This window comes from Mirounga angustirostris, unplaced genomic scaffold (assembly GCF_029215605.1).
Source record: "Mirounga angustirostris isolate CCGP_5_RB_7025 unplaced genomic scaffold, mMirAng1.0.hap1 SCAF_12, whole genome shotgun sequence".
Taxonomy (NCBI): domain Eukaryota; kingdom Metazoa; phylum Chordata; class Mammalia; order Carnivora; family Phocidae; genus Mirounga; species Mirounga angustirostris.
The window spans coordinates 79,120,463-79,145,520 of record NW_026991720.1 but is presented as its reverse complement, the minus strand read 5'-3'; the positions used below and the strand labels follow the sequence as shown (position 1 = coordinate 79,145,520).

Sequence of the window (25,058 nt, the reverse complement as noted above, 5' to 3'; positions counted from 1 at the left end):
GTGAATATTTAATAAACATTTTTTTTAATTTTTATTTTTTTAAAGATTTTTATTTATTTATTTGTCAGAGAGAGAGAGAGAGTGAGCACAAGCAGGGGGAGCAGCAGAGGGAGATGGAGAAGCAGACTCCCCGCTGAGCAGGGAGCCCGATGTGGGACTCGATCCCAGGACCCTGGGATCATGACCTGAGCCGAAGGCAGACGCTTAACGACTGAGCCACCCAGGTGTCCCAATATTTAATAAACATTTTAATACAAGTCATGCTGGCAGCCCCAGACAATGTCTGAGTTTCAAGGGCAGATGGTGGGGACAACCTGTGCAAATACCAGTCAAGCCTTCCTTTTCATAACTCCTCCTGTTCTGGGTCCCTTGTATTGCCATTTTCTTTCTCAATTGCATGGCTTATTCTGGTCTTATTCTTCCTTTCCGTTAGTGAAATCCTTCCTGTGGTCCACCAATCCATTTTTTAAAAATTTCTTGCCAAGCTTACACTTTCACTTCTTAATGAATACTTTCTTTTCAGCCCTAAAGATCTCTTCTTTCTTTTTATAACTCAATGGCATTCACATTCGTAGCACCCAAGCTGGTATTTACGTTCCTCGTCAAGTAATTTTGCCATGCAAGTTTCATCTCTTTAACCGTAAGTTTTGTAAGAGCAAAGGCCTATCTTTTAACTATACTGAGTATTCCATAACGAGTAGAGTAGTGCTCAGAACATAGTGAAAATGAGACCAGCATGTACAAGGATGCAAGGCAAAGGGGTATCCTAATAAAGGTATGTCCAGAAGTGATTCACTTCTATGTCAATCCAGTAATGCTTTGGACAGGGAGGAAGTAAGCATGATTTCAGGAGCAGTCAGTAACTACTCAAAGGGCTGTGCTTCACAGATACATAGGAAAAGCACTTCTAGGACACTGTCTTCACCTGGAAGGAGTCTGCATTCAAGCAGCCTCACTGAATATGGTCCTTTGTTTTTTCCCTACTATCCTTCCCGTGAGAGGGCAAATATAAAAAGATGAAAGTCATCTAGCATAGTTTCTGGCATATACCAACCAGTTTATGAAAGTGTTTTAAAATAAAACAAAAAGCAAAATGAAAATAAAGACAGATCCTTGGCCACTGGGTTAGGAGTGCTTCTTTTTTTTCCCAAGCAGGTATTTCCTTCAAAATCAGAAACCCACTTTGAGAAACACTGCATTGTGTTTATATAAAGTCCAGCCGAGTTCAAAGATTCGGAGGTGTGATAATTTCAGTGGGAACAGTCCTCCATCAATTATTTGCATGTTAGAGATAGTGCTGGTCTCAAAATGTAGGTTTCCCTCCCCGGTTACAGTGAGTTAGAAATTTTAGTAATAAAAGATGTTTTAACTCCGAAATCTGGATGGCCATACACTATGTACGTTAAATCACTCTAATGTACCATGTACGTTACAACAGCAGTTAAATGTATCTTCCGCAGCCTATGAATACCTAAAAATAAAGTGACTTAGAAATTTGTATTTGAAGTCCTTCCATGATTTAATCTTTCCACTTTAGTCCACATGGGCACCTTCAACAGCAAATCTTGATTACACAATTGTTTTCATCAGCTGTGCTATCTCTGCGTCTGCAGACCCAATTTCCTTGGTCAAGAAGATGATACATAATACATCACTTTATCAAATATTCTTATAGGCAATCTACAAAAATACAGCATTTCTTACTGAAAATGGTTTTAATATTCTGAGTTATAGAGATTGATTCAGTATGTTTTGTAATGTCAAGTAAAAAAAAAAAAAAAGTAATTGAACAAAGAACCCAGCACATCTGGAAGCTGGTCAGGAAGAAGCAGTGATTTCCATGTGTATCAACCATATGGGTCCACGCTTTTCATAGGAAAAGGAAAGACGTAGGCCTTGAACTCATTTCTTCCAGAATACATTTAACACTGAAATTAATTTTAGTCAAGAAATAAAGACCTAGAATTTATATATTTGTTTGTTAATCTGGCCTACCTTCAATACAAAAAAAAATCAGGTGACTTACAGAAAATATATCACACATAACAGCATAAAAATAAACATCTTTTTTTTTATAAAAGCACTTTTTAATGTGAACCTGCTTTATGATCGAGATGATTGCCCAACTGGAACAAGGTGAATAACTTAATAGCTCATTTAGGGAAACCCATCACACTATATAGAGAAGAATTAAAGTTGCATATATACTTCAGATTAATTAAAGATCCAAATGTGGAAAACCTTTTTCTAATATGAGAAGAAAGTTATCATAAATAAGAACCCAAAACCGTACTGTGAAAAAATATTAAGAAACATCAACTATATCAAAGAGGAAATTTGGAACATTCACATTCAAGAATAAACTAATATACAGAAGATGCAAAGAACTCTTGAAAGTCAAGAAAAAGAAAAAAATAAAAGAGAAAAATAGGGGAAAAAAACCGTATCAATAGGCAAATCAGAGAAGGAGAAACTCAAATGTCTAATAAGTATACAAGTTAATGTTCAATCTTACTAGCAATTTTAGAAATACAAATGTAAACAAGACGCCACCTTCTACCAGTAAGACAGGCAAAAATTAGAAAATACCCAAAACTGGTGAGGGTATGGGAAAATGGGAACCCACCTAAGTCACTTCGAGAGCACAGATGATGCCCAAATTCTGGAAAGCGAGCTGACAAAACTGTAGAAATGAAGGATGTCACAAGATAAGAATGCAGAGATTTGCACTCAGATCAGTAAGAGGCTACTTGAAGAGATGATCATTAAAGATGTGGTAGTGGGAATTAATGATACTTTTGGTCCACTCTTGAGGGGGATGGATCAATCCAGAGCAATGAATGCATGCTATGGGAGGCTAAACTGCAGTAAGGAACAATGAAATAGAGACACACACAGCCACAGTGATAAACCATAAAAACACAGTGTTGAGTTATAAAGAGAAGCAGAATATGATCTAGAACCCAACAGATTTATTTTTACAGCTCATGCATACTCAAAATGTTATATACTTGTTCAATAAAGTACGAATGATGTAGTATTGGACTTACTCCAATCATTACAGTGCATGCATATGGGGAAGTAAAGATGAAAGTGTAGAAAGTGGTCCAGGAAAAATGAAGTCAAACAAGAAAGGAGATTTGTGTGAACCCATTATGACAATGTGCCATGAACTAAGTAATATGCTTATTATAATGATTACTCGGTTTGGCAACCAATAAACTTAAGTCTGTAAGATCTGTTCCATAATCATATGATTATGTATACCACAGTATACCATAATCATATGATTTTAGAAATAATGCTGCCAAATACACAAACAGCAGTATAAGGGTAATGTTTTATTAAAAATTTCCATAGGGAAGAATACCAGGATAATCAGGATGAAGGGAAAATAAGAGGAGGGGATGAAAGAAAGATAACGTCTGAACACAAAAGTGCATACCATAAGGCACGGAACAACTACTATATTTGGAGTACAAAGTCAACACTAAATTACCTAGTGACTGAAGGAAAGAGGAAAGTATGCTAAATTCTCAGGCCCAAATGACTCTAAAGTATATTTTTAAAGTTATTCCTTATCATGGGGAATATAGTCAATGACACTGTAATAGCCTTGTCTGGTGACAGACAGTAGCTACACTTGTGGTGAGTACAGCACAGTGTCTCCAGAAGTTGAATCACTGATGTTGTACGCCTGAAAATAATGTCACATGGTGTGTCGACTCTACTAAAAAAAAAATTATTATTAAAAAATAATTACTTAAGCTATCCTTATGACAAGTACATCTTTCCCTGGCACTGAAGCCTGAGGAAAAAAAAATCTCTTCTGTGTTTTCATAAAACGAGATATAGGCATCCAAACAATAGCACTACACTAAATACATTTTCTTACGGTCACATCTCAAGGTCAAGACAAGATGCCCAAGTACAGTTCAATATGAGCTACTCTATAGGACTAACACGATGTGGTATGGATATACAGTTCTATGTGGATACATCTTCATGCCGAAGTACATTTTTTTATTATCTACAAGACTGCAGGAACTATAATTTATCCTGGAATAAGGGGAATTAAAGAGTGAAGGGAATCCGTATTTTTGATATTGCCTGACACTGGGCGTGCGGAGTTACCATGTTACTTTGTTTAATCAGATGCCCAACGTCAGAGTGATCTCAGTGGGATAAAACACAGGTCTGTATCTGAGTCCACAGATCTGGGAATGTATGTTTAATTTTCAAAGATGTTCAGTATTCTCTTGGAAAATTAACCCAAAATAGTTCTATCTAAACCACAAGATCCACTTCTATCCTTACGGCCAAAACGCTGCTCTGTATTTTCCACTTATAGGAAGTGTGAAGGAAAAAAAATGAAATTAATGGGATATACTGCTAATTATTCCAGAACTAAAATATGGGGCAAATGGCATTATAAACATATGCTTGTCAAGGCTGAACATGTAAATTATGAGTATCTACTGTAAAGAATTGTTAGCTTAGAAAAGATGAGTGGAGTTTTTTTTTAAAGACTGAAACAGAAACATCAGAACTACTAAGCAGATGTTTCAAATGAGGCAGAGTTCATGCACTTTATGACAACAAGAAAAACAAATAATATTCATGTGGACAAATCTCATGCTTTCAGTACATGTGTACAAAGACAATATACATAAACTGATGGCTGTCATCGATCCCTTAGGCTTCCTCTCATGGGTAAGCACTGGGAAAGTCAAGAAAATACGGGTCATCTAGCAAACAACATGGTAGAATAAGGATGAGATTTTACTTCATAATTCCCCTAGTTTTGATGACATAATAAATCTGCAACATTAAGAGATGTAACTTATATACACCTTTTTTCTTCTGTTTTTACAAGAGAAGCTGTCTCCATAATGCATTGTATCATCAATAAAACTATGTTTTACTTAAAGCTGTACAAATTCCACATGGATGCAATGAACTCTGAGTTATCTGGAAGGAACTGCTGATTGATAAGTTAACCATGCTTCTTAGATTTGTCAACAATATTTAAATGACTTTGATGAATTCATCCTACGTAGTAGGTGGTCTAAGAGCAGAGTTGAAAGTGACAACTTTTGGCATCCAGTTAAAAAAAAAAAGAATTCAGAGAGTGGGGTGAAACTGAAGTCTTGGAGTTTTGATGTCATATTACATTCTCTCTTGGATTTTCTATAATAAACATGCACATTTGTGCATTATTTAAGTAGTCTGTACAATGCATACAATTAGCTATTCTAAAGTGAGATATTTTATTTTTAAGATACACAAGCACACACAAAAATATTTTCCCTTAAATAAAGAATCCACAACGGAAAGATCAATGAGGATCAAGGGGAAAATGAAACTTTCAGGCTTGCCAAAGGATAAAGTATGATGCTGCTCTTATGGACCAGCAACTCACTTGCCTGCCTTATATCACTTTGGAGAATATTTTATGTGTTTTGGGATTGCCCCCCAATTTCTACACTGGGGATTTGTGTATGTTAATTCAACCCCTTCTTGGAACTCAACCTTGTTTACAGTATCTTTGGGATACACATTGGTTTTATCAGTAAAGGACTAAAGAATAAAGCCCAAAAGAACACATTCCAAGAAACTATTCATATTGCTTGGTTTTATTGAAAACTCATTCCAATGAAATTATAGTGCTCAGCACAAAGTGAGGGCTTGGTTATTCATGAAATTTTTTTTCTCCAAAATACAGAGACATTTTTCACAATAATACTCATTTAATAAAGCTTCACTGTATCTTAAATCAAAGGCCAACAAACTTCCTGTAAAGAGCCATACAGTAAAGGTTTTTGGGCTTTGCAGGTCATATGGTCTCTCTTATGAGACTACTCAACTTTGTGGTTATCGGATGGAAACATCCATAGATGCTAGGTAAACAAATGGATGTGGCAGTTTTCAAATAAAATTTTATTTACAAAAGAGGTGGAGGGCCAGATCTGGCCTTTAGGCTGTAGTTTGCCAACTTCTGCTTTAAATCATTGTCAGGTTCAAAGAAATACTCTATTTTCAGGTTAAAATATACTTCAAACTTACAACATTCAAAATGGGTATTATAATTTAGGTATAATTATAATTACAATTAAGGTAAAAAGTTATTTACTAATCTTCTGAGTAGCTCGAAGAAACTATGGTTTTCTTTACTGTGATAACTGAGAAGTACATACAGTGAACTAATAAACATTTAAATCTAAGCAGTAAATACATATGTAAATTTTCCCTCATTTACTTAAGTTTTAAAATGTAGTCCTTGTGCATTTTGGAGAAAGAGAAATGCGCAGAGAAATACTTCATGTGTCCAACCAAACAAGTATGAATTCCTTTCCTTTGGAATGTTACTCGAGATTAAACTTTTGCAATTATTTTAGAAGCTTATAAATTCAAGTACATGGAACTGAGAATTCATAAACTAGGGTGTATCACTTTAGGTGATCTAGTTATGTTTACAACAGTTTTGTCCTCTGTAATCACAAAAATATAATTCATGTATCCTTATATAGATGAGGAAAATTTGAACTGGTATTCCAAATTTAAGTAATTATAGATAAGGAATTTGGAATAGCTAAACTTGGATTTTGTGGATGAAATTATCTTCCTCATCCACATTCATAAAATCTTTATTTTCTTTTTTCCCAAATTCAGAGGATGAGGGGTTTTTCTCTTCCTTCTTGAAAGTCATCCCTTAACTTTTGTCTATAATTAGGTTATCTCTCATAAGCTCTTTATCTTGTTTCATTAATTAGCTGCACATTCTCCTCATGGCTTCTTCCCTTCAACCTATAAACATGACCAAGTCACCTTTTCTCGTAAGTCAAAAAACCCCACAAGTCTTCTCTACTCTTGTCTCCCTTTGTTGACCTCTCTCTTTCTCATGCAAACCTGTAGGTAAAATATCCTACACTAGCTGTTTCTCATTCATCACTTAACCTATTGCTAGAGGGCTCCTAGCTTAACCACTCCACTGAGCACATTCTCAGGGGACACTGGGTACTTTTTTCCTGAAAATCTCAAAGGGTTTATGACTTTATCCTTATCCAGTTCCTCTTCCCTGAGCTCAATTATTTCACACTCCCCTGATTCCATGGTGTCTACTTACTTAAGCTATACTACTCTGAAGGTACTTACCAGTGTCATACTTGGCATCATTGCTTAACCTCATCTCTGTGATACACACAGTACTACTAAGTACTTCAGAAAACCATTGTAGGTTTTAAATAAGTTACTACACACCAAGCACTTAGAACCGCACAGGGCACCTAGTAGGCCTTAAATGAATGAGAACTAGAATTATTATCTGTTTTTCTGTTTTCACCTTATCTTTTAGAATTTGTCTTCTGATTTTTCCTTAGATGGGGTTTCCCCTTTGCTTCTAGGCTTGGTTCACACTGCTTATTTACTCATTCTCCAAGCTAAGTTATGGCAGTTGGAGGCACCATGACATTGTGACCAAGGGCCTATAACTGAAACCAGCATGTGTAGCCTTGAATTCAGACTGATTTCATAGGCTATGTGATAGTGTGCAAGTAACTCAATCTCTTTGTGCTTTGGTTTATCTATTAAGTGGGGGCAATAAAAGTATCTACTTCATAAGGCTGTTGCGAGGATTAAAAGTATTAATATACTTAAAATTGTTAGGACAGTTCCTGGCACACAGTAAGTGATATTTAAGTATTGATTGCTGCTATACTATTCTTACTTTTATTGCCTCCATCAGTTTAATTACTACCTCTTTGCTGACGTCTCTCACATATCTCTTGCCATTCCAGGTCTTTCTTTTGAATTTTATATTCCCAAACATGTATTTACCAAAGGAAAGCTCCACCTAAATGCTTTACAGGAGACCCCAGTTCAACACAGACAAAAGTGAACTCGACATTTTTCTCCTACACCTTCTATTCCTCCCTGTAGATCATGTTACTACACCATCGATTACACAAATACCCAAACCATGTGAATCATTTTTGATTGCTTCTCTTTTATCTCAAAAATCAAATGCATTCCATGTTATCTCATAAAAATGAAAACTGTTTTCTCCCCTTCTACTACCATTGTTTAGTTCCAGTCAAAAATCTTCCACTTGACTACTGAAATACCCTCTTAAATAGTCTTCTTGACACTCTTCCACTTGACTACTGAAATACCCTCTTAAATAGTCTTCTTGACACCTGCTTATACTCAAAGCCAATATGCAAGTTTCTAGAATAATGTGTCTAAACAGTTGTCTAAGGTGTCCTCATTGGCTTGTAAATAAAGCGAAGTGGTCCCTTGAGCTATCTACTCATTTTTGCATCCTTATTTCCAGCCACGGATCTACACGTACCATGTTGTTTCTCATTCCCACACATGTGCTTATCCCATTCTCTCTGGTAGTTAATTTCCACTCATCCATTAAGACCTGGCTCACATGTCACCTGTGCTGTGAATCTTTTCCTGATTGTCCATCATGCAACCTCCATACCCAACCTGTTGGTGGACACTTTTCTTGAAGTTTCAACATACCTTTAATGAACAGAATATATTATAATTATGTTTACATTCTTGTTTTCACTGTAAGACTATAGGCTTCTAAAGGGCTAAGGTTATGATTTATTCATGACCTATTAATGTACCCTCTGAGTATTTATTATGTTCAAAATACTAATTGCAGACACTTAAACAGAGACGAGACCAGAAGGTTGAAAAAGTATTCCACCTGAGAAGTTAAACAGCCTTCAGGATTCTCAATAAGAACAGGGAGCATACGCAAGTCACGCTGCTGTTACGTGTATGAGGCAGTCACGTGTATACCATTTGACCGTGAAGGTACAGGGCACAGAGTTCATGTTGTATCAGTGAACATAAAGATTTATGTCCCTATCACCTCAATGATTACCTGCTTCTGCCTTTCTCCCCACCTCCACATTTTATATTCTTAATAGATCCTTTTAAAACCAAATTTTGGTCACGTCATGGCTCTGCTGGAAACTATACAATGGCTCTCCATTTAATTCAGAGCAAACACCAAAGCCCTTTATAAGGGCCTACAAAGCCCTGCATGAGCAGGGCCTTTCCCTCACTCTTTGACCCATAGTTTACTAGTCTCCCTACTGCTTATTCCCTTCTAGCCACATTGCCCTTCACTCAAGGGCTCCTTGAATATATCAGGTGCACTCCCATCTCCCATTCAGGTGCACTTGAATATATCAGGGCCTTTACATCTACTGTTCTCACTATCCAGAAAGTTCTCCAACACTAGCATGTGGCCTACTACCTCAGTTCTTTCAAGTCCTTTTCAAATGTCACTGAGTTGGTGACCCTTTTAGTTAAGACTTTCCACGAACAGCCCTTTAAAACTGCAACCTCTCCCTGTAGGTAATCTCTCTTGTACTTTTCTTCTCATCATGATCTGATACATTAAATATGGTTCTGATATTTAGTTGTACTATTGTTTTCATTGACACCATCATCTTCCTCTGTTCTCCAGAATACAGGTTCTTTGAAAACAGGGCATATCGGATGCTCAATAGGTAAGTTGCAAAAGAATTAATGAAGCATTATTTTGGTTAAAAACCCGAAAAAATGAGGTAGAGTGCTCTTGGTTTTCTATTACATAGGCTCAAATGAGAGAGAACATTTAATTTGATACAGAACACTTCTTCTACCAACAGACATAGAATAAAGCCTGAAAGAGAAACTGAGAATGCAAACACACTGATGCATACCTTGTATAATAAGGATTCATGGTATCACTGCTTAGATGGGAACTGTTCAAATTACTGGTGATTCTTGACATCTAAACATGAGGACTACTATTCTTGCCCCCAAGGCTGCAGTAGCATTATTCACTGAAGTTTGATGAAAAAAATATAGGTAAGAATCAAGCAGATGTCAGGACCATCTTTTAGAAGTCAAATTCCAGAACTTTGGCTGTAAATGGTTTTCCATTTGCTACATGTCCCAAAGCCTCTGAAACTGTACTTAGGGTTCCGATTTCAGAAGGCTGTGTGGTTTGGTAAAGAGAACCCACAGACACATGGATTTGAGTCAACTTGACTAGCTGTCAGTAACCAGGGAAGTGATTAAACATTCTGTGTCTCAATTATGGCACTTGTAAATCATGTTTTAGAATAAAATGGTATATTCTATTAAATGCACAGAGCAAATTCCTTGGTACTTAGACACTGAATACGTGGGAAGCAGCTCAGCTTTGGAGTCAGGAATATCTGAGTTCACACCTTGGGTCTGTCACGGATGTTGTTTGTTACCTATACCTCTCAGTTTTCATTTCCTTCTGTGTCTGGTAGATGCACAGTCAAGAACAGCCTCACCTAGAAAGTGTCCTCTATTAAAATCCTTTCCCTCAGGATATCATGAGAACTGATGCACATCCTAACTAAGGTCACTGAGCCAAGGGAAAAATACTCCCATAAGAATTACCTGCAAAACAGGCTTTCAATAAACATTTATGGAATTAGTAAAATGTACAGAGATGTGTTTCATACGTGGTATTTAAGAAAGCAGAAGACCATAAAGTGCCCATTCGAGAGAAGAGCAGTAATCCAGTTTAGAAACTGGGTAACTGAGGGGCACCTGTGTGGCTCAGTCATTAAGCGTCTGCCTTCGGCTCAGATCACAACCCCGGGGTCCTGGGATCGAGCCCCGCGTCGGGCTCCCTGCTCAGCAGGGAGCCTGCTTCTCCTTCTCCCTCTGTCTACCACTCTGCCTACTTGTGCTCTCTCTGTCAAATGGATAAATAAAATCTTTAAAAAAAAAAAAAAAAAGAAAAAAAGAAACTGGGTAACTGAATGTCGAGATGTTTTCTAGCAATTCAGCTACGTAGCATTTCAAAAGCTTTATCTGAGCAAAATTTTATTCACCTGAATATATGGTTTCGAGAGGTGAGTTTGGATTTGCAGGCCAAAGTCCCAGACTCAAAAATGTGTGTGTGTCTCACAATCAAAATTTTTTTTACAAAGGCTATGGTCTGACTACAAATTAATGACTTGCAGCTTGAAGTGTCTGTGATGAACCTTGCTGGCTACTGTCAAGGGTACTCTAAAAGCATTTACATATGAGGTAAGAAATGGAGTGGATGAATTTCAAGATCTTATACAATGGTCAAGATTTGATAATAAAATAATTCTCTGTCCATAGTAACTAAGAAAATGGTCTTTAAAAAAAACTCTAAAAGCTCCATAAAAGACTCTAAAAGAACTTTAAAACAAACTCTAAAAGGACAAAGTCATTCTGCTCTGTGCATTCAGCAAACACATCCACCTTTTTATGAAGTCAGCAATTTTGTGTTTTGTTCTAGACTGTGAATAAATCAATATACATTGCTGTGTCTATAGAAACCAAGGATTGAATGATGATGACACCTAATGCATGGAGTAAATTCAAAATTTCAGGTATCAGTAAATCTATCAGTCATGGAAATTTGAAAAACAGAAACTAAAATTTGGGGAAAGGAGAAGCAGATTATATCAACAATAGGAGAAAGAAGCTTAAAATTGAACATTGATGGATGCAGCCTGTCAAAATGACTTGGTAAAGATTTCCAAATGAGGCAGATAATAGTGACTTCCAAATTAGAAACAGAACATAGTGAGGGAAGAAAACCACTGATGAAAGAATGACTTCTCTGTCTTCTGAAGCCATTCAACGAAAGGAGCTACAGAATATTCCCAGGTCCTCTCCTGCCAAGTGGGTTATGACGGAATTTAAAAATCAGTTTCACATCAGATTTGTTGAATGGAAAATACTGTAGTGCTAAATCAACAATGTACTTTAGTGCAATATGCTGTAACATTTTAGAACACGTTTATTCTTATGATGTCATGAAAATTCAGGAGAATTTTCCTGTCCGTGATTGCCTTTCTAGAGTCTCTCTAACAGCCTTTGTTGAGTGCCTTCCTCTCTAATAACTATTCCAGGAACATGGGATTTACAAATTTAATCCTCTCCCAGAACGTACTGTATGATTTTGGACCAAAAACATGTTGCATTTTTAGTTTCAAAATAGACTGGAAAAAAAAGGCATAAAAAGTCAGTGTGCTCTACATCTGGGATCTAGAGTTGATGGCTTCACTGATTCCTTCTCTACCCACTGTGTCCCCATTAGCTCTTCCCTGGGTCCTACGGCAGGTGTCTAATATTTCTTTCCCTTATTCAATTTGCTACCTTCTTTTTACCAAGAAACATTTTGCTAGCAGTCACCAAGATCTATTTCCCTTTATTTAACCAAATTTCATTCTTTCTATCTTTATAATTCAACTTTTGTGAAAATTGAGTTCAAAGCCCACATTAGCATCCCTAGCGTTTTACCTGCCTTTACTAAGTGCTTCATGCCCTTGACCTTGGCCAATATGCAACCAGATCCCTAGACTCTCATAAAAAGATTATCCAGTAACTGCCTCCAGGCTGTCCCTTATGTGTGCTTTAAATGCTCCCTATTCTTCCATCTATAAAAGCAGCACAACTGATTCCTCTCTCATTATTTAGATGATAGCAGAAATATAATCTCCACCACTAAACCTACTCAAAAGGACAAACTGATGCCTTTCTTTTGTTCCCAGTGGGCATTAATGGAACCCCTGTGGCCATGTTTCATATATGACTCAACTGCTTTATCAAACAATTGGTTTAATGTTGTTGCTGTTGTTTTAATTCTATTATCCCTATGTCTAAGATATACGTGTTAATGGTGTTTACATTTGTTATTTTTCTAGAACACTGCCTTGGGTGATACAATTTAAGACAATCATTTTGACAACAAGGTACTAAAATCACGAAGCTATGAGTACCTACTGAATAAAAGTCCAATTTTCAGAATCCAAATTTATACATATACACATATATGCATATAATTTATTTATATGTGTATATATGTATTTTGTATTTAATATATTTTATATATGTATTTATATGTCTTTACATGTATATTTATACACATAAAAATTTTATATATGCACATAGGTTTTTATAGCATATATAAATTATATATACACAGAAATCTGTGTGTATTAAAATTTTTTATATGTATATACATCACACATAATAAATCCACTTTTTAGCACAATATGCATAGCACAATCGACTGATTCATTTTTAAACACCAAGTAAGTCATCATCTATTTACTAATCACACACCATAAGCAAGACAGCACGGCGTGCATGTGCAGCTACGTGCAGCTATGAATTACCTCCTCTTTTCTTGTGTCACGTCCTTTCTGTACAAACCAGATAACTTTTGCTTGCAAAGATCGTGGGGTACATTCCAGCAAAGTGCTGTTGTTCTCTATGCCATAGGCCAGTCGCTCTTCAGTCTTATCCAAAGCATCCCCTACAATATAAATATTAAAATTAACATTAAGACTTTGATTTTATCAGTAAATAATATTTTTTAAAAGATATTTATTTATTTGTTTATTTATTTATTTATTTATTTATCTATCTATCTATCTATTTATTTATTTATCAGAGAAAGAGCACAAGCAGGGGGAGAAGCAGGCTCCCTGCTGAGCAGGGAGCCCAATGCTGGACTTGATCCCAGGACTCTGGGATCATGCCCTGAGCCGAAGGCAGACAACCAGCTGACTGAGCCACTCTCGCGTTCCAATAAATAGTTTTTGAAAAGATTCTTCATTTAGATTCCTGCAGCAAAGTGAATATCTTTCATGACTTACTGCTAATTTCTATACAGGGTCATTTAAAGGAGAATTTAGGGACAGTGGCGTACCAAAATCTAGGCTTTAAAAAGTACTGCACGCTATGGAGAGGACCAAAAGGAAGTAAATGGGAGTGTGGGTCCAAAGAGCAGGACAGTCAGGACAGTAAGAAGGTGCATCAGTGTTAAATGCATGGAAAATCAGTGATGAAATCCACTGACAGAGCAGGCAAGAGAAGGTGAGCACCAAATATTCAAGTAAAACGTAAGACAAAATTCATGGTTACAAACAAAAGCAGAAAGCAGAAATCAGATATGGTGCTACATAAACACAGTTTGAGTGAGATCTGAACCAGAGCTTCCTGATTAGAATCTTTATCTTGGCCCAGGGAGGCTCTCACTGGACTTGAACTCAAATTTGCATACAGCCTAATCCACTTAACTGCAGTGGGGAATAAAAGCGAGTGGATAGGGCATCTGGATAGCTCAGTTGGTTAAGCTGCTACCTTTGGCTCAGGTCATGATCCCAGGGTCCTGGGATGGAGCCCCTGCATCGGGCTCCCTGCTCCACAGGGAGCCTGCTTCTCCCTCTTCCTCTACTGCTCCCCCTGCTTGTGCTCTTTCGCTTGCTCACTCTCTGTTTCTCAAATAAATAAAATCTTAAAAAAAAAAACAAAACAAGTGGATGTATTCATTGTTGTTTTAACCAATATCAAATTCAGAAACTAGAACCTGGGATTTTTTCCTTGTGCCTGAGTCCTCCTCACTTTCAAAACTGACGCCTAAATTTTCCTAGATTAAGATCCTGCCTTCCTCTAGCCAATGTTGTCCAAGGCTTAGGTCCTGCACCAAATGTTCACTCAGCCTTGGGTCTAGTGAACTGATGCTATGCAACTCTGGATTGTATATAAGCACTCCTGGTCTCCCAGTCATGACACTTCATCTCCCTGGTACCTCCTCGTGAAACTGGGGAAACCAGTCACAGCCAGTTCCAACCACCTACATGGTGTGAAGAGTCAGGACCATGGTTTTCTGTGCTGTGTGACTTCCTTGTATTTGCTGAAGCAGAAATTTCCTCTCATCCTTTACCCATCAGGACCGCTCACTACCTTTCCTCAGAAACACATCTGCTCCATCGACCTGAGCGCTCGGCTTCCCTACTCTTGTGGAAGACTTAAAGTTTTTCACTTTATTCTGCCCCAAAGCTTAGGAGGTGACTTGATACAAGTTTGATCACCCTTGATAAGATTACCATAGGTAGCATAAAATGGTGAAGATATTCCCGGGGCTGAGATGGAGAGAGGGGTCCTACAAATCACTGTGGTGTCTCGTTCTAAGATCCTCCTGTTTTGAGGTCTAATAGTAAGGTCTTTGTGGTGGCATATAGAATTAATTTTCCTAATTAAAAATTATACATCCACATAAAATTAAAATTTTGGTGTTACAAATCCACAAAATTTTAGCTACGTGGAAGAAAAAAGAATCCTTTCAGTAACATTGTTCTAGTATATATCAGTCACAAAGGAAACAAGGACCCTTTTAAGAAGTCTGCAGTTTATCTTCACTGTACACCCCGAGTAACCCATAGCAATTGATTTTCTCTGGATTACCGACAAACTGCTGTCCAAAGCATTGCTGAGCGGCGTTTCCGTGCCGAACATCTTGTCTGCGGAACCGCCTGAAACAAAGTAGATGTATTTAGATGTTCAGATTTCAATTTTGCAGACTTTAAAATGCAGCCAACTGCATTAAGGACTCAAGTAGTATTCTGCTACTGAAAAAAATTGATCTGTCATACAAAACAAGGATAAAATTCAAGTTTCATAGTTTCCCATATTTCCACTGTTATTCAATGGATAAGATCTGTATAAAACTCTTCTTTAAGTGTTCATGTGAGTTTGAATTCTGGATCCTGAAATAATTTAAGAAAGCTCTCTTTACATTTTGTTTAATAATCTAGTGCAACAAGAATTCTTCTGTTTCAAATGGGTGTTTGGGGTGGTAAGGGAGGTGCGCAGGAAAGACAGTGGGATTCGAGTCAGACTATTTATTTAAATAAAAATTATATAAATATATATTTAGATATATAATTGAAAAATAACAACATTCTTTACCCATGGGAAAAAAAAATTCTATAGTACAGATCTTGTTTTAAATTCATAAGCATCTTTCTGTGGGATTAGACAATGGAAATTATCATTATTAGCACTGAAATTCCAAGATCAAAATCTTCAGCATATTAATTCAGATTAGAGGTAAAAATAGAAGTATTACATAAAGGGAGAAAATACCACTTGCTTTTCTAAATCATGGCATTTCTTCAAGATTGAGGAAAAAACAGAAGGCAAAGCAGAAGTTTCACCCCAGAGGGAGATGGTGAGGCTTCCAAAGTGACAATGAAATGCTTTAACCATATGCAATGATAAAATCTGGAAAAGGGAACCAGATTCAAATCCCAATGCCATCACTCACGTGTTGCCTGATTTCATACATATCTTTTCTCTTGCTTGGTTCTTTCTGTCCTCCTTTGTAAAATGAAGTTGGTCTAACTGACATCTAAAATCTATTCCAATCTCAATTTTTTTTTTTTTTTTCATTCTAGGCTCTCCTCATTGCCTCCAAATAATGATAATGGAACAACATTTCAAGAGATGCAGTGCTTTCTCACATGTGAGTTCAGGTCTTAGTTAACAGCTCAATACTTAAAATACAATGGTTTAAGTATTTCCTTGTATTGAAAGCTACAGCAGATGCCTATTTGCAATCAATTTTTAGACTTATGACCTGTGTGCAAAGCTTGCTTTTTTAAAATACAGAGATTGTAGATTAGAAGACTTTGTCTAGAAACCTGGGATTTTATACAGTTCAGATTAAAACCGCTGTATGAATCATTCTGTTGGGCTAAATTGAAAAAAGAACTTGACAAAAAAGGAGCTAAAATGAAAAGTTTTATGCTTCTGCATTATTTTATGCTAGCATGTGCACAGCTATATATAACTGATAGCAGCTCTGGTTGAGAAGTAAACTGCTCTTGTGGATTCCTTCCTTCATTAAGTATTGCACTGGTACTGGGAATCCGAAGTCTGCTGAGCAGTGATGAGTAATGGAGCAGGGGTAAATCAAGGAAATGGGAAATAGTTTCTACTCTGCAGAAATGTTGTGTCAGGTTTATTATACGAGTGATGTGAGAATAAAGGGAGGGGCAATCAGATAATTCTAGGTACGCAATGTGAATAATAACACAAAATTTTGCAATGTGAATAATAACACAAAGAGTATGTTTAAAGTCATGAAAACGTGCATTTAAAAAGCATGCTATCCCATCCCCCAACAAGGGTTCAGTTCACTTTATACTATCTTCGTATAACTGTCCTTTATCTCAGCATATTAAAAAGACCGTAAATGTTCACGAGTTTGAGAAAGGTTCATCAAAGTTGACTTTTATTCTCAAAGTTGCCTATTTTTCTTCTGTCTCTTGCTACTTAGAAACTTTTTAAGAGAACACGGGAAACAGACAAAATACAAGAGCCAGGGGAAGTAAAAGACTTAACTCTATATATTATAGTGTTTTTTGGAAGACTATTTTAAACAAGTGGTTTGGATTGCGAATTAATGTTTTTCCTCTGTTGACTCATTTTCACTCTGTGAACAGAAAAGTATTTATTTTAATGACCAGTTTTCAATTTCTGCTGCTGGTCAGGTCTGAAGAAACAACGATCTGCTGTAAAAGCAAACTATTTTCCCTTCATGTGTTGGAACCCATCCAAAAAGTTCTCCTCCAGGGGTGGGTGATGGTTCAAAAGAATCTGACACCAGTGAGAGATCTCCATAACTTGTCACTGAACTGAATTCATTCATTTACAAACACAGCGGCTCCTGACTCGAGCATTGGGCACCTTCCTAAGATTTTGCCCATTCGTTTGACTTTTACTAAATAACTTTTTGTCCACCCTTTGTAAATATATTATCAAGCTTGTGGATGTATACTCTAATAAGATGCAGCATGGATCAAGAAGTATCTAGCTATGGAAACTGCTTAGTAAGAATTCATTCATCACCCCTATTGCATGCCTAAAACAAAACCTTGTTATTCACAAGTATTTGATGCACAGCTTGCAAACACTGTTATTGTTGCTAATAACAATAAAATAATTCATTTTATTATTTTCGGTGAAATTACCCTTCCACCCTGAGAACCAGTTACTTTACCCCTACCCTATAGAACTACAGGGTTTTCCCTGAACATTCTATGCCTTTTGTACGATTCCCTTTAACTAGAATCTTCTTATATTTCCACCTATAAGACTGAGCTCAAAGGCTGGGTTATTTTGAGAATTAAATAATGTATAATGTGTACTGTGCTTAGTCCAGTACCTTATATGTAGTAAGTGCTTAGTAGTGACCTACTATCATCCTTATTTACAATTCCATTTTCCACTTCAGGTTCCAGTTTCATATAGCCAGAGTACTGACCACTTCTTCATCCTCTGTGCACATAGTATGGTAGTTGGCATAGTGTGTGAATAAATCATTGAACACTATTTTTACATGGGAACATGGCTATATTCTTCAAGCAGTGTTTTTAAATATCAGTAAGCATTTGTGCAAAATCAATTTGCTTGATTCTTGAAAACAGTTGGTAAGTTATTTAGTTAACAAATATCCTTTCAAAGCATCTGTTCACTATCCACCTATGATATGCTTTCTTTAAGTACTCAATGGAATGAATGTTAATTTCGCTAACATCAAATTAACAAAGGTTTTGAATGAGTGACTACGTTTTTTTACAAACGAGATTCTACTGTATATGTAAATTTATAAAAATAGTAACTACATTATTGAGATTTTTATATAATAACTATATTAAATGAGATTTTTTGAAAAGTTTGAAAAAAGTGAAAGAGTGAAAGAGTAAAAATGATTGAAATTAATAAAAACTTAATTTTCAGTAAGGAAACCGTACATCGTTCTATGTTTTTGCTTTATATCGTCCTTGGCCACTTTACTAGGAGAAAAAAGTAAATGCTTATTTTATAATAAATAAAAATATTTTCCTTTATGTTTCCCCACAAAGCACGCACAATTTCATATGGCTTGAGTGAAGAAATATCTCCATCCTTCAAAATACTCTCTGGACCTCAAGATCTCCTGTTCAAAGAATCCTGAGATTTACTTTCTTTTACAAGTGGCAATGACCTTGCTGAATTATACACATTAGGGTTTGGAGGTCTCGAAGTACCTTTCATTTGTGTTGAATTAAATCACATGTTTCATTAATTATACAGGTCATACATTTGCCTAGGAGTTAAAATATTCACTTTCAAAATGAAATAAATGAAGACCAGCTGGTTGAGAGGACACGGGGCAAATGCAGGATGTATTTTAGAATTTATTTATTTATTTTTCTTTCAAGTCTTTGAATCCCTCATGTGTGGTGGCTTGCCATTTCCACATTTTAAGTTTATTAAACTGGTTTCATGTCTTGCAGCAAAAGTGTCAGGAGAGGGAAGAGTTGATTCAAACATGGGTGAAAAAGAAATTAAAAACCCAATAAAAACTCCAATCTCTACACAGTAATTGATAGTTATTTTCAGGTAAGATTCAACTTTCAAAGCTTATATTATGAACAAAGTATGATTACGATGGCTTATTTAAACAAAACCAACATGGTTATTTTCATGGGATGTGTGCAGAAAGAAAAATATTTTAGAAAGTGTTATGGCTTTTCGAAACAAGGGAAATAGCCCATTGAGGCCTCTCTCACCTCTTTGCATGGGTGCCTGTCGGGTAATACCGGGAACAGGATATGCCATCCCAGGCACAGTAAGGGTCTCGAGCCAGGCAACAATCAGCACAAGCACTTCCGTACATGTCACACTGATGGAATCGGACTTGGGCCACGGCAGAAGCAGATCCAACATACAGCTGTTGCTAGAGACATCAAAGAACAGAGAGGCCGCGAGCAGAAGGGGACAGAACGCTCACTGATTTTCACATTTATACACAATCACTTCTGTGAATATTCATTTAAATTACTGCAGTTACTCAGGATGGGTAACGGAACACTGGTACTTTCATTCCTCCAAGATATGAAATTTATTTATAGACCTGGATGCCCGTAAACAAAATTGCTAAAGTGAGCTTGACAAAATCTCAAGAAGTTGACTGTTCTTTTGTTATTTAAACAGAAAGCCTCTTTCATCATTTAATACTGTAGGTCTTTTTAAAAGACCTTTAGAGGTGTCCAATAACATACTGGATAAGTAAATGGCCTTTTGTTGTTGTTGTTGCATTTTTTAAACTACGATGTAATTGATAAATAACACTATGTCAGTTTCAGGTGTATAATATAAAGATTCAATATTTGTATGTATTGTGAAATGATCACCACAGTAAGTCTAGTTAACATTCCTCAACACATATAGGTAGAATTGTTTTTTTTTGTGTGTGTGCTTTCTTAGCAACTTTCAAATATACATTAGGGTATCATTAACTATAATCACTATGCCATAAATTACATTCCCAGGTCTTCCTTTATAACTGGAAGTTTGTACCTTTTGATCCTGTCCACTCATTTTGCCCACCTCCCACCCCTTGCCTCTGGCAATTGCCAAACTGTTCTCTGTAAAAAACAAGCTCATTTTTCTGTTGTGTTTGTTTCAATTTCACGTATCAGTGAGTTTATATGGTATTTGTCTTCTTTCATTTAATGTAATGCTCTCAAGGTCCACCATGTTGTCACAAATGGAAGGATTTCCTTCTTTTTTGTGTCCGAATAATATTCCATTGTACAAATAGGTCACATTTTCTCTATCCATTCATCCACTGATGGGCATTTAGGTTGTTTCCACGTGTTGGCCATTGTAAACAATGCCACAATAAATGTGGGTACAGATTTCTTTCAGAGTTAGTGTTTTGTTTCCTTTGGATAAATACCCAGAAATGAAATTGTTTAATCATATGTTCTATCTTTAATACATTGAGGAAATTCTGTAATGTTTTCCATATTGGCTGCACCAATTTATATTCCCAACAACAGTGCACACTAACCTATACCATTTAAAAGAGTGATACAGATATATACATAGAATGAGGGAATAAACTGTGAGATACATTGTCAAGTAAAAACAATAAGTAGCAGAACAAGTAACATTACATGTTCCTGTTTGCCTAAACATAAATGGTTATTTATAAATAAATTTGAGATAATATATGCAACAAATATTTCTGGAGAAATTTGCACCAGAAACTGGTTCTAGTAAAGTGGAGAGGAGGTTGGTGTTTCACTGCACACTCTTGTGTTACCATCATTTACTGTTGTTTTTGCAAAAACTTTAACAAAAAACTTACAGAATTACATCCTATCATGATACTAGAAGTAAATCTACTCTTATCTACCTTCCTCTAATAATAGAAAAATAAATCTATTACATGTAAATCACATATATTTTCATCACAATAAAACTGTAACTTGTTCATGTATAAGCACATGTACTTCTGCTCTTTATCTTTGACCTGGACTCACAGATACAAACACGTACACATGCACATACACACAAACTTACTCTCTTTGAAGAAATCTCCATAGAAATAATAGGAACTGGATCCTGAAAAAAATATTTTTTAAGTTTTTAAGAAATACAGGAACATACTTTAATACAGTTGTAAATCATGTGAACTCATATTAGGTATGTGACTAGTTCTATGCTAGCCTATAGCTTCCATTTTAGCAAATCAATAGGAACATATAATTACATTAAATATAGCTTTCTTTTAAGAACTCTTTTTAATGGAATAGGACAGATATGTAAGGTAAAAAAGTAGTGGATAATCTAAATAGCTCACTATTTGTTCCTGAAGTGTAATTTTTGTATTTGCATTTGAATATTACTCAAGCTTTGGAAACTCGAGTATCTTTATTTTTTTATTTTTTTTAAAGATTTTATTTATTTATTTGAGAGAGAGAATGAGACAGAGAGAGCAAGAGATGGGGGAGGGTCAGAGGGAGAAGCAGACCCCCCGCCGAGCAGGGAGCCCGATGCAGGACTCGATCCCGGGACTCCAGGATCATGACCTGAGCCGAAGGCAGTCGCTTAACCAACTGAGCCACCCAGGCGCCCCAGAAACTCGAGTATCTTTAAATAAATAGCAGAGTCACAGTGTTCTTTCTTACAAAGTATTTGAACCATTAGAAGTGAAACAGTTATGTCTCTGAATAGGTGATACTGTTAATGAACCAAGTGACTTTGTTTAAATCCAAGACTAAATAAAATACTTTTTCTGTTGGTGTTATCCTGGTCAATCAATATGAACCCAGGATGCTCTGAGCACGATGAATAACTTCATTGTCTTTGAACTGCAACAGAGGAAAGATGATCTATCACATAGCTTTGAGAGCCTGTGTGTTATTCTAAGGATGGTGATTAAGACTAAAGTGTCTCCAATGAGTACCACAAACTCAGATGGATTCTGCCAGTACACAAGCATCAGGCAGGTAGGATCCACTCTGTGGATGATTATCCTTCAAAGAATTATTTTTTTAAAGAGAAAATTTGATCCCCTGTGTCAATATTGTTTTCAATATTTTAAACTACAGAACCCTTTAAGCAGGCAGGCATGCCCTCATTTATTCATTCAGGTGACAATGTTTCTTAGGGTTGATATGAACAAAACCCTGTGGCAAGTGCTATGGTCCCTAATGTGAAATGAAATCTGACATAGAAATCCAGTAATGCAAGATCAACAAAACATAGCTGCTCTGGTTGAGGTAGGAACATGCTTAACATCGGGTGTGGCTATGGGGAATCTAATCTCCAGGACAGCCAAGGTGAAACAAACTGTTTTTCATCAATAAAGATATTTTCATATGTATCCATTACAAACATATACAGTCAATCTTCATAATTTGTAGACTTTTTTTTTACACATTTGCTTACTTGCTAAAATTTATTTGTATTCCCAATATTAATACTTACAGTGTTCTGTGGTCCTTCGTGGACACATGCAGGCACACAGAGGCAATAAATTTTGGTTGCCCGATGAGTACAACCCCAGCTGAGATCTATGAATGCGACACTCTGCCTTCCTGTTTCAGCTCTCATATTCTAAACAAGTGTCCTTTTCATGGTCTATTTAATGCCATGTTTTTCACATTTTTGTTGCATTTTGCAATTTTATTGGCAATTTTGATGTTTAAAATGGCCTCTAAGCAAAGCGCTAAAGTGCTGTCTAGTGTTTCAAAGCTTCAAAAGGCTGTGATGTGTATTATGGGAAAATACGTGTGTTAAGTAAGCTCTGTTCATGCATGCGTTACAGTGCCATGGCCCATGGGCTCCATGTTAATCAACAATATATACTAAATAAGGCATCTTTCAATTAAAAACACAAAAAGAACAAAGTTATATATTGATCAGTTGATAAAAATGTTGTGACTAGAGACTCACAGGAACCTAACCCTGTATGTCCCCTAGGAGCACTGGCCAGTGTTCACTAATGTGGTGTTCACGGTGATTTTAAAGACCACACCTGCCACAAATATTGACACTTGAGTCTGTGTGTGTATGTGTGTAGGTGTATACATACATACAATTTCATGTCTAATCTTTGCGTTATCATTTTTTAGTTTTCTTTTTTGGTAAATTCTTTCTGGCAATTGATATGTTACGATAAAAAGCAGTATCACAATGTCCACAACAAGAAACCTACTGCTTTAATTGTCTATATTGGTAGTACATTTGTAAAATGAGACTTTGCAATAATGATTCTGGAATTCATATGTGGTATGTGGTATTTCTTTAAGTCACAGTTCATATACTGAACTTCTTTTCATGCTAGCTGGGCAAATATTGGCCTTCTCATTTGAATAGTCTGCAATAATCACATAGATTTTAAACCATTCCTCACTTCAAATTCACTCTGAATTCACAACATACCTGTTGGAAAAAAAAATGATCTAACATCTTTCCTATTTACAACTCATTTGCCGTTGTAATATATAAATGTTGGCTATTTTGTTTTTTTCTTATAAAAATACCTTGAATATCTGAAGTTCTTCTAGAATTACTTCTTCCATTGATTCTGTTTCTTGGTTATAAATCGTGATTACTTTCAGTACAATTCCATTATCTGTAAGAAAGGAAAAGAAGAGATAAACCAGAAGCTTGCCACAATCTGGTTTTCAAAACAATTAAAAACCATGCAGGGACTACGAATTTGAATATGCTTTGAGATTTAGATGCATAAAACATTTAATCATTACTAGCTGAAGCAATATGACTACTTACATGTTCATATAACTTTATATGCTTGGCTAAAAAATAAGACCAAATAATATGTAATTATTTTTCAAATAATTTGATTCAGAAATTCAATTAAAGATTGAGAAATCAGGGGTGCCTGAGTGGCTCAGTCATTAAGCGTCTGCCTTCGGCTCAGGTCATGATCCCAAGGTCCTGGGACTGAGCTCCGCATCAGGATCCCTGCTTGGCGGGAACCCTGCTTCTCCCTCTCCCACTCTCCCTGCTTGTGTTCCCTCTCTCGCTGTGTCTCTCTGTCAAATAAATAAATAAAATCTTAAAAAAAAAAGATTGAGAAATCAAAATGTAAATATATATACAATGATATTTGGTATGATATATATATATATACACACTTTTAATAAGAAAAGTTTCAAGTATATACTATTGAGAGAACAGTATAAGTACTCTTGCATTAATCATTTAGCTCCCATAATTATCAATAATTTTATAAATTTAAATTCATAATTTAAAATTCTATCTAATTTTTATTATACCTGATATTCTGAGCATGGTCTTTTCAATAAAAAATTTAATAAGACCCTTACTTGCCTGTAAGAATAATTTGATGTAGTGCTAAAAACAGCTCAGAAAGAATAAGCACTTTGGAGGTACTGACCTAAGAATTATATGGTATTTAAGTAATTTGTTTAAAAATTCTCAAATTTTGTGGTTGGGTTAATAAAATTTGTTTAAAATAAAACTAGTAACAATTACCTGGATAGTACACGAAAAGGAATACAAACTATAATTTTTAAGCCGAGAACACATAATAAACATTCAATTATTATTATATCAAGCAAAAAGCAAAGATGAAATTCAAATCATTAATTTGCAACTAGTGATTTGCAATAAGGACTTTCTCTCCCTATATACAGTATTTTATACACACACAGTATTAAGGCATGTGTGGAAAAATAACTATCATTTGTGGGATTTTCCAGTGTTGTACTCATCACACTTTCACCAAATATGTTCTTTTGTGCTGTTAAGCTGTGGCTCAGTATGATGATATCTCTGAGTTAAACATCGTTTACATGATAGCATAAGTATACATCTGATATTTCTGGAATTCTCTTAAACAGCTT

General features: G+C 35.9%; 1 protein-coding gene across 1 annotated transcript in view; it reads right to left on the bottom strand.

The window, feature by feature from the left end:
* The window catches only part of SEMA3E (semaphorin 3E), a 246,543-nt gene that overhangs the window by 8,009 nt on the left and 213,476 nt on the right, over positions 1-25,058 (bottom strand). The window contains exons 12-16 of the mRNA XM_045864795.3: positions 23,709-23,800; positions 21,241-21,282; positions 19,440-19,606; positions 15,286-15,353; positions 13,212-13,351 (exon numbers count right to left, since the gene is read on the bottom strand). Of these exons, the coding sequence (XP_045720751.1) occupies positions 13,212-13,351; positions 15,286-15,353; positions 19,440-19,606; positions 21,241-21,282; positions 23,709-23,800 (509 nt within the window). The remainder of the gene's footprint in view (positions 1-13,211; positions 13,352-15,285; positions 15,354-19,439; positions 19,607-21,240; positions 21,283-23,708; positions 23,801-25,058) is intronic.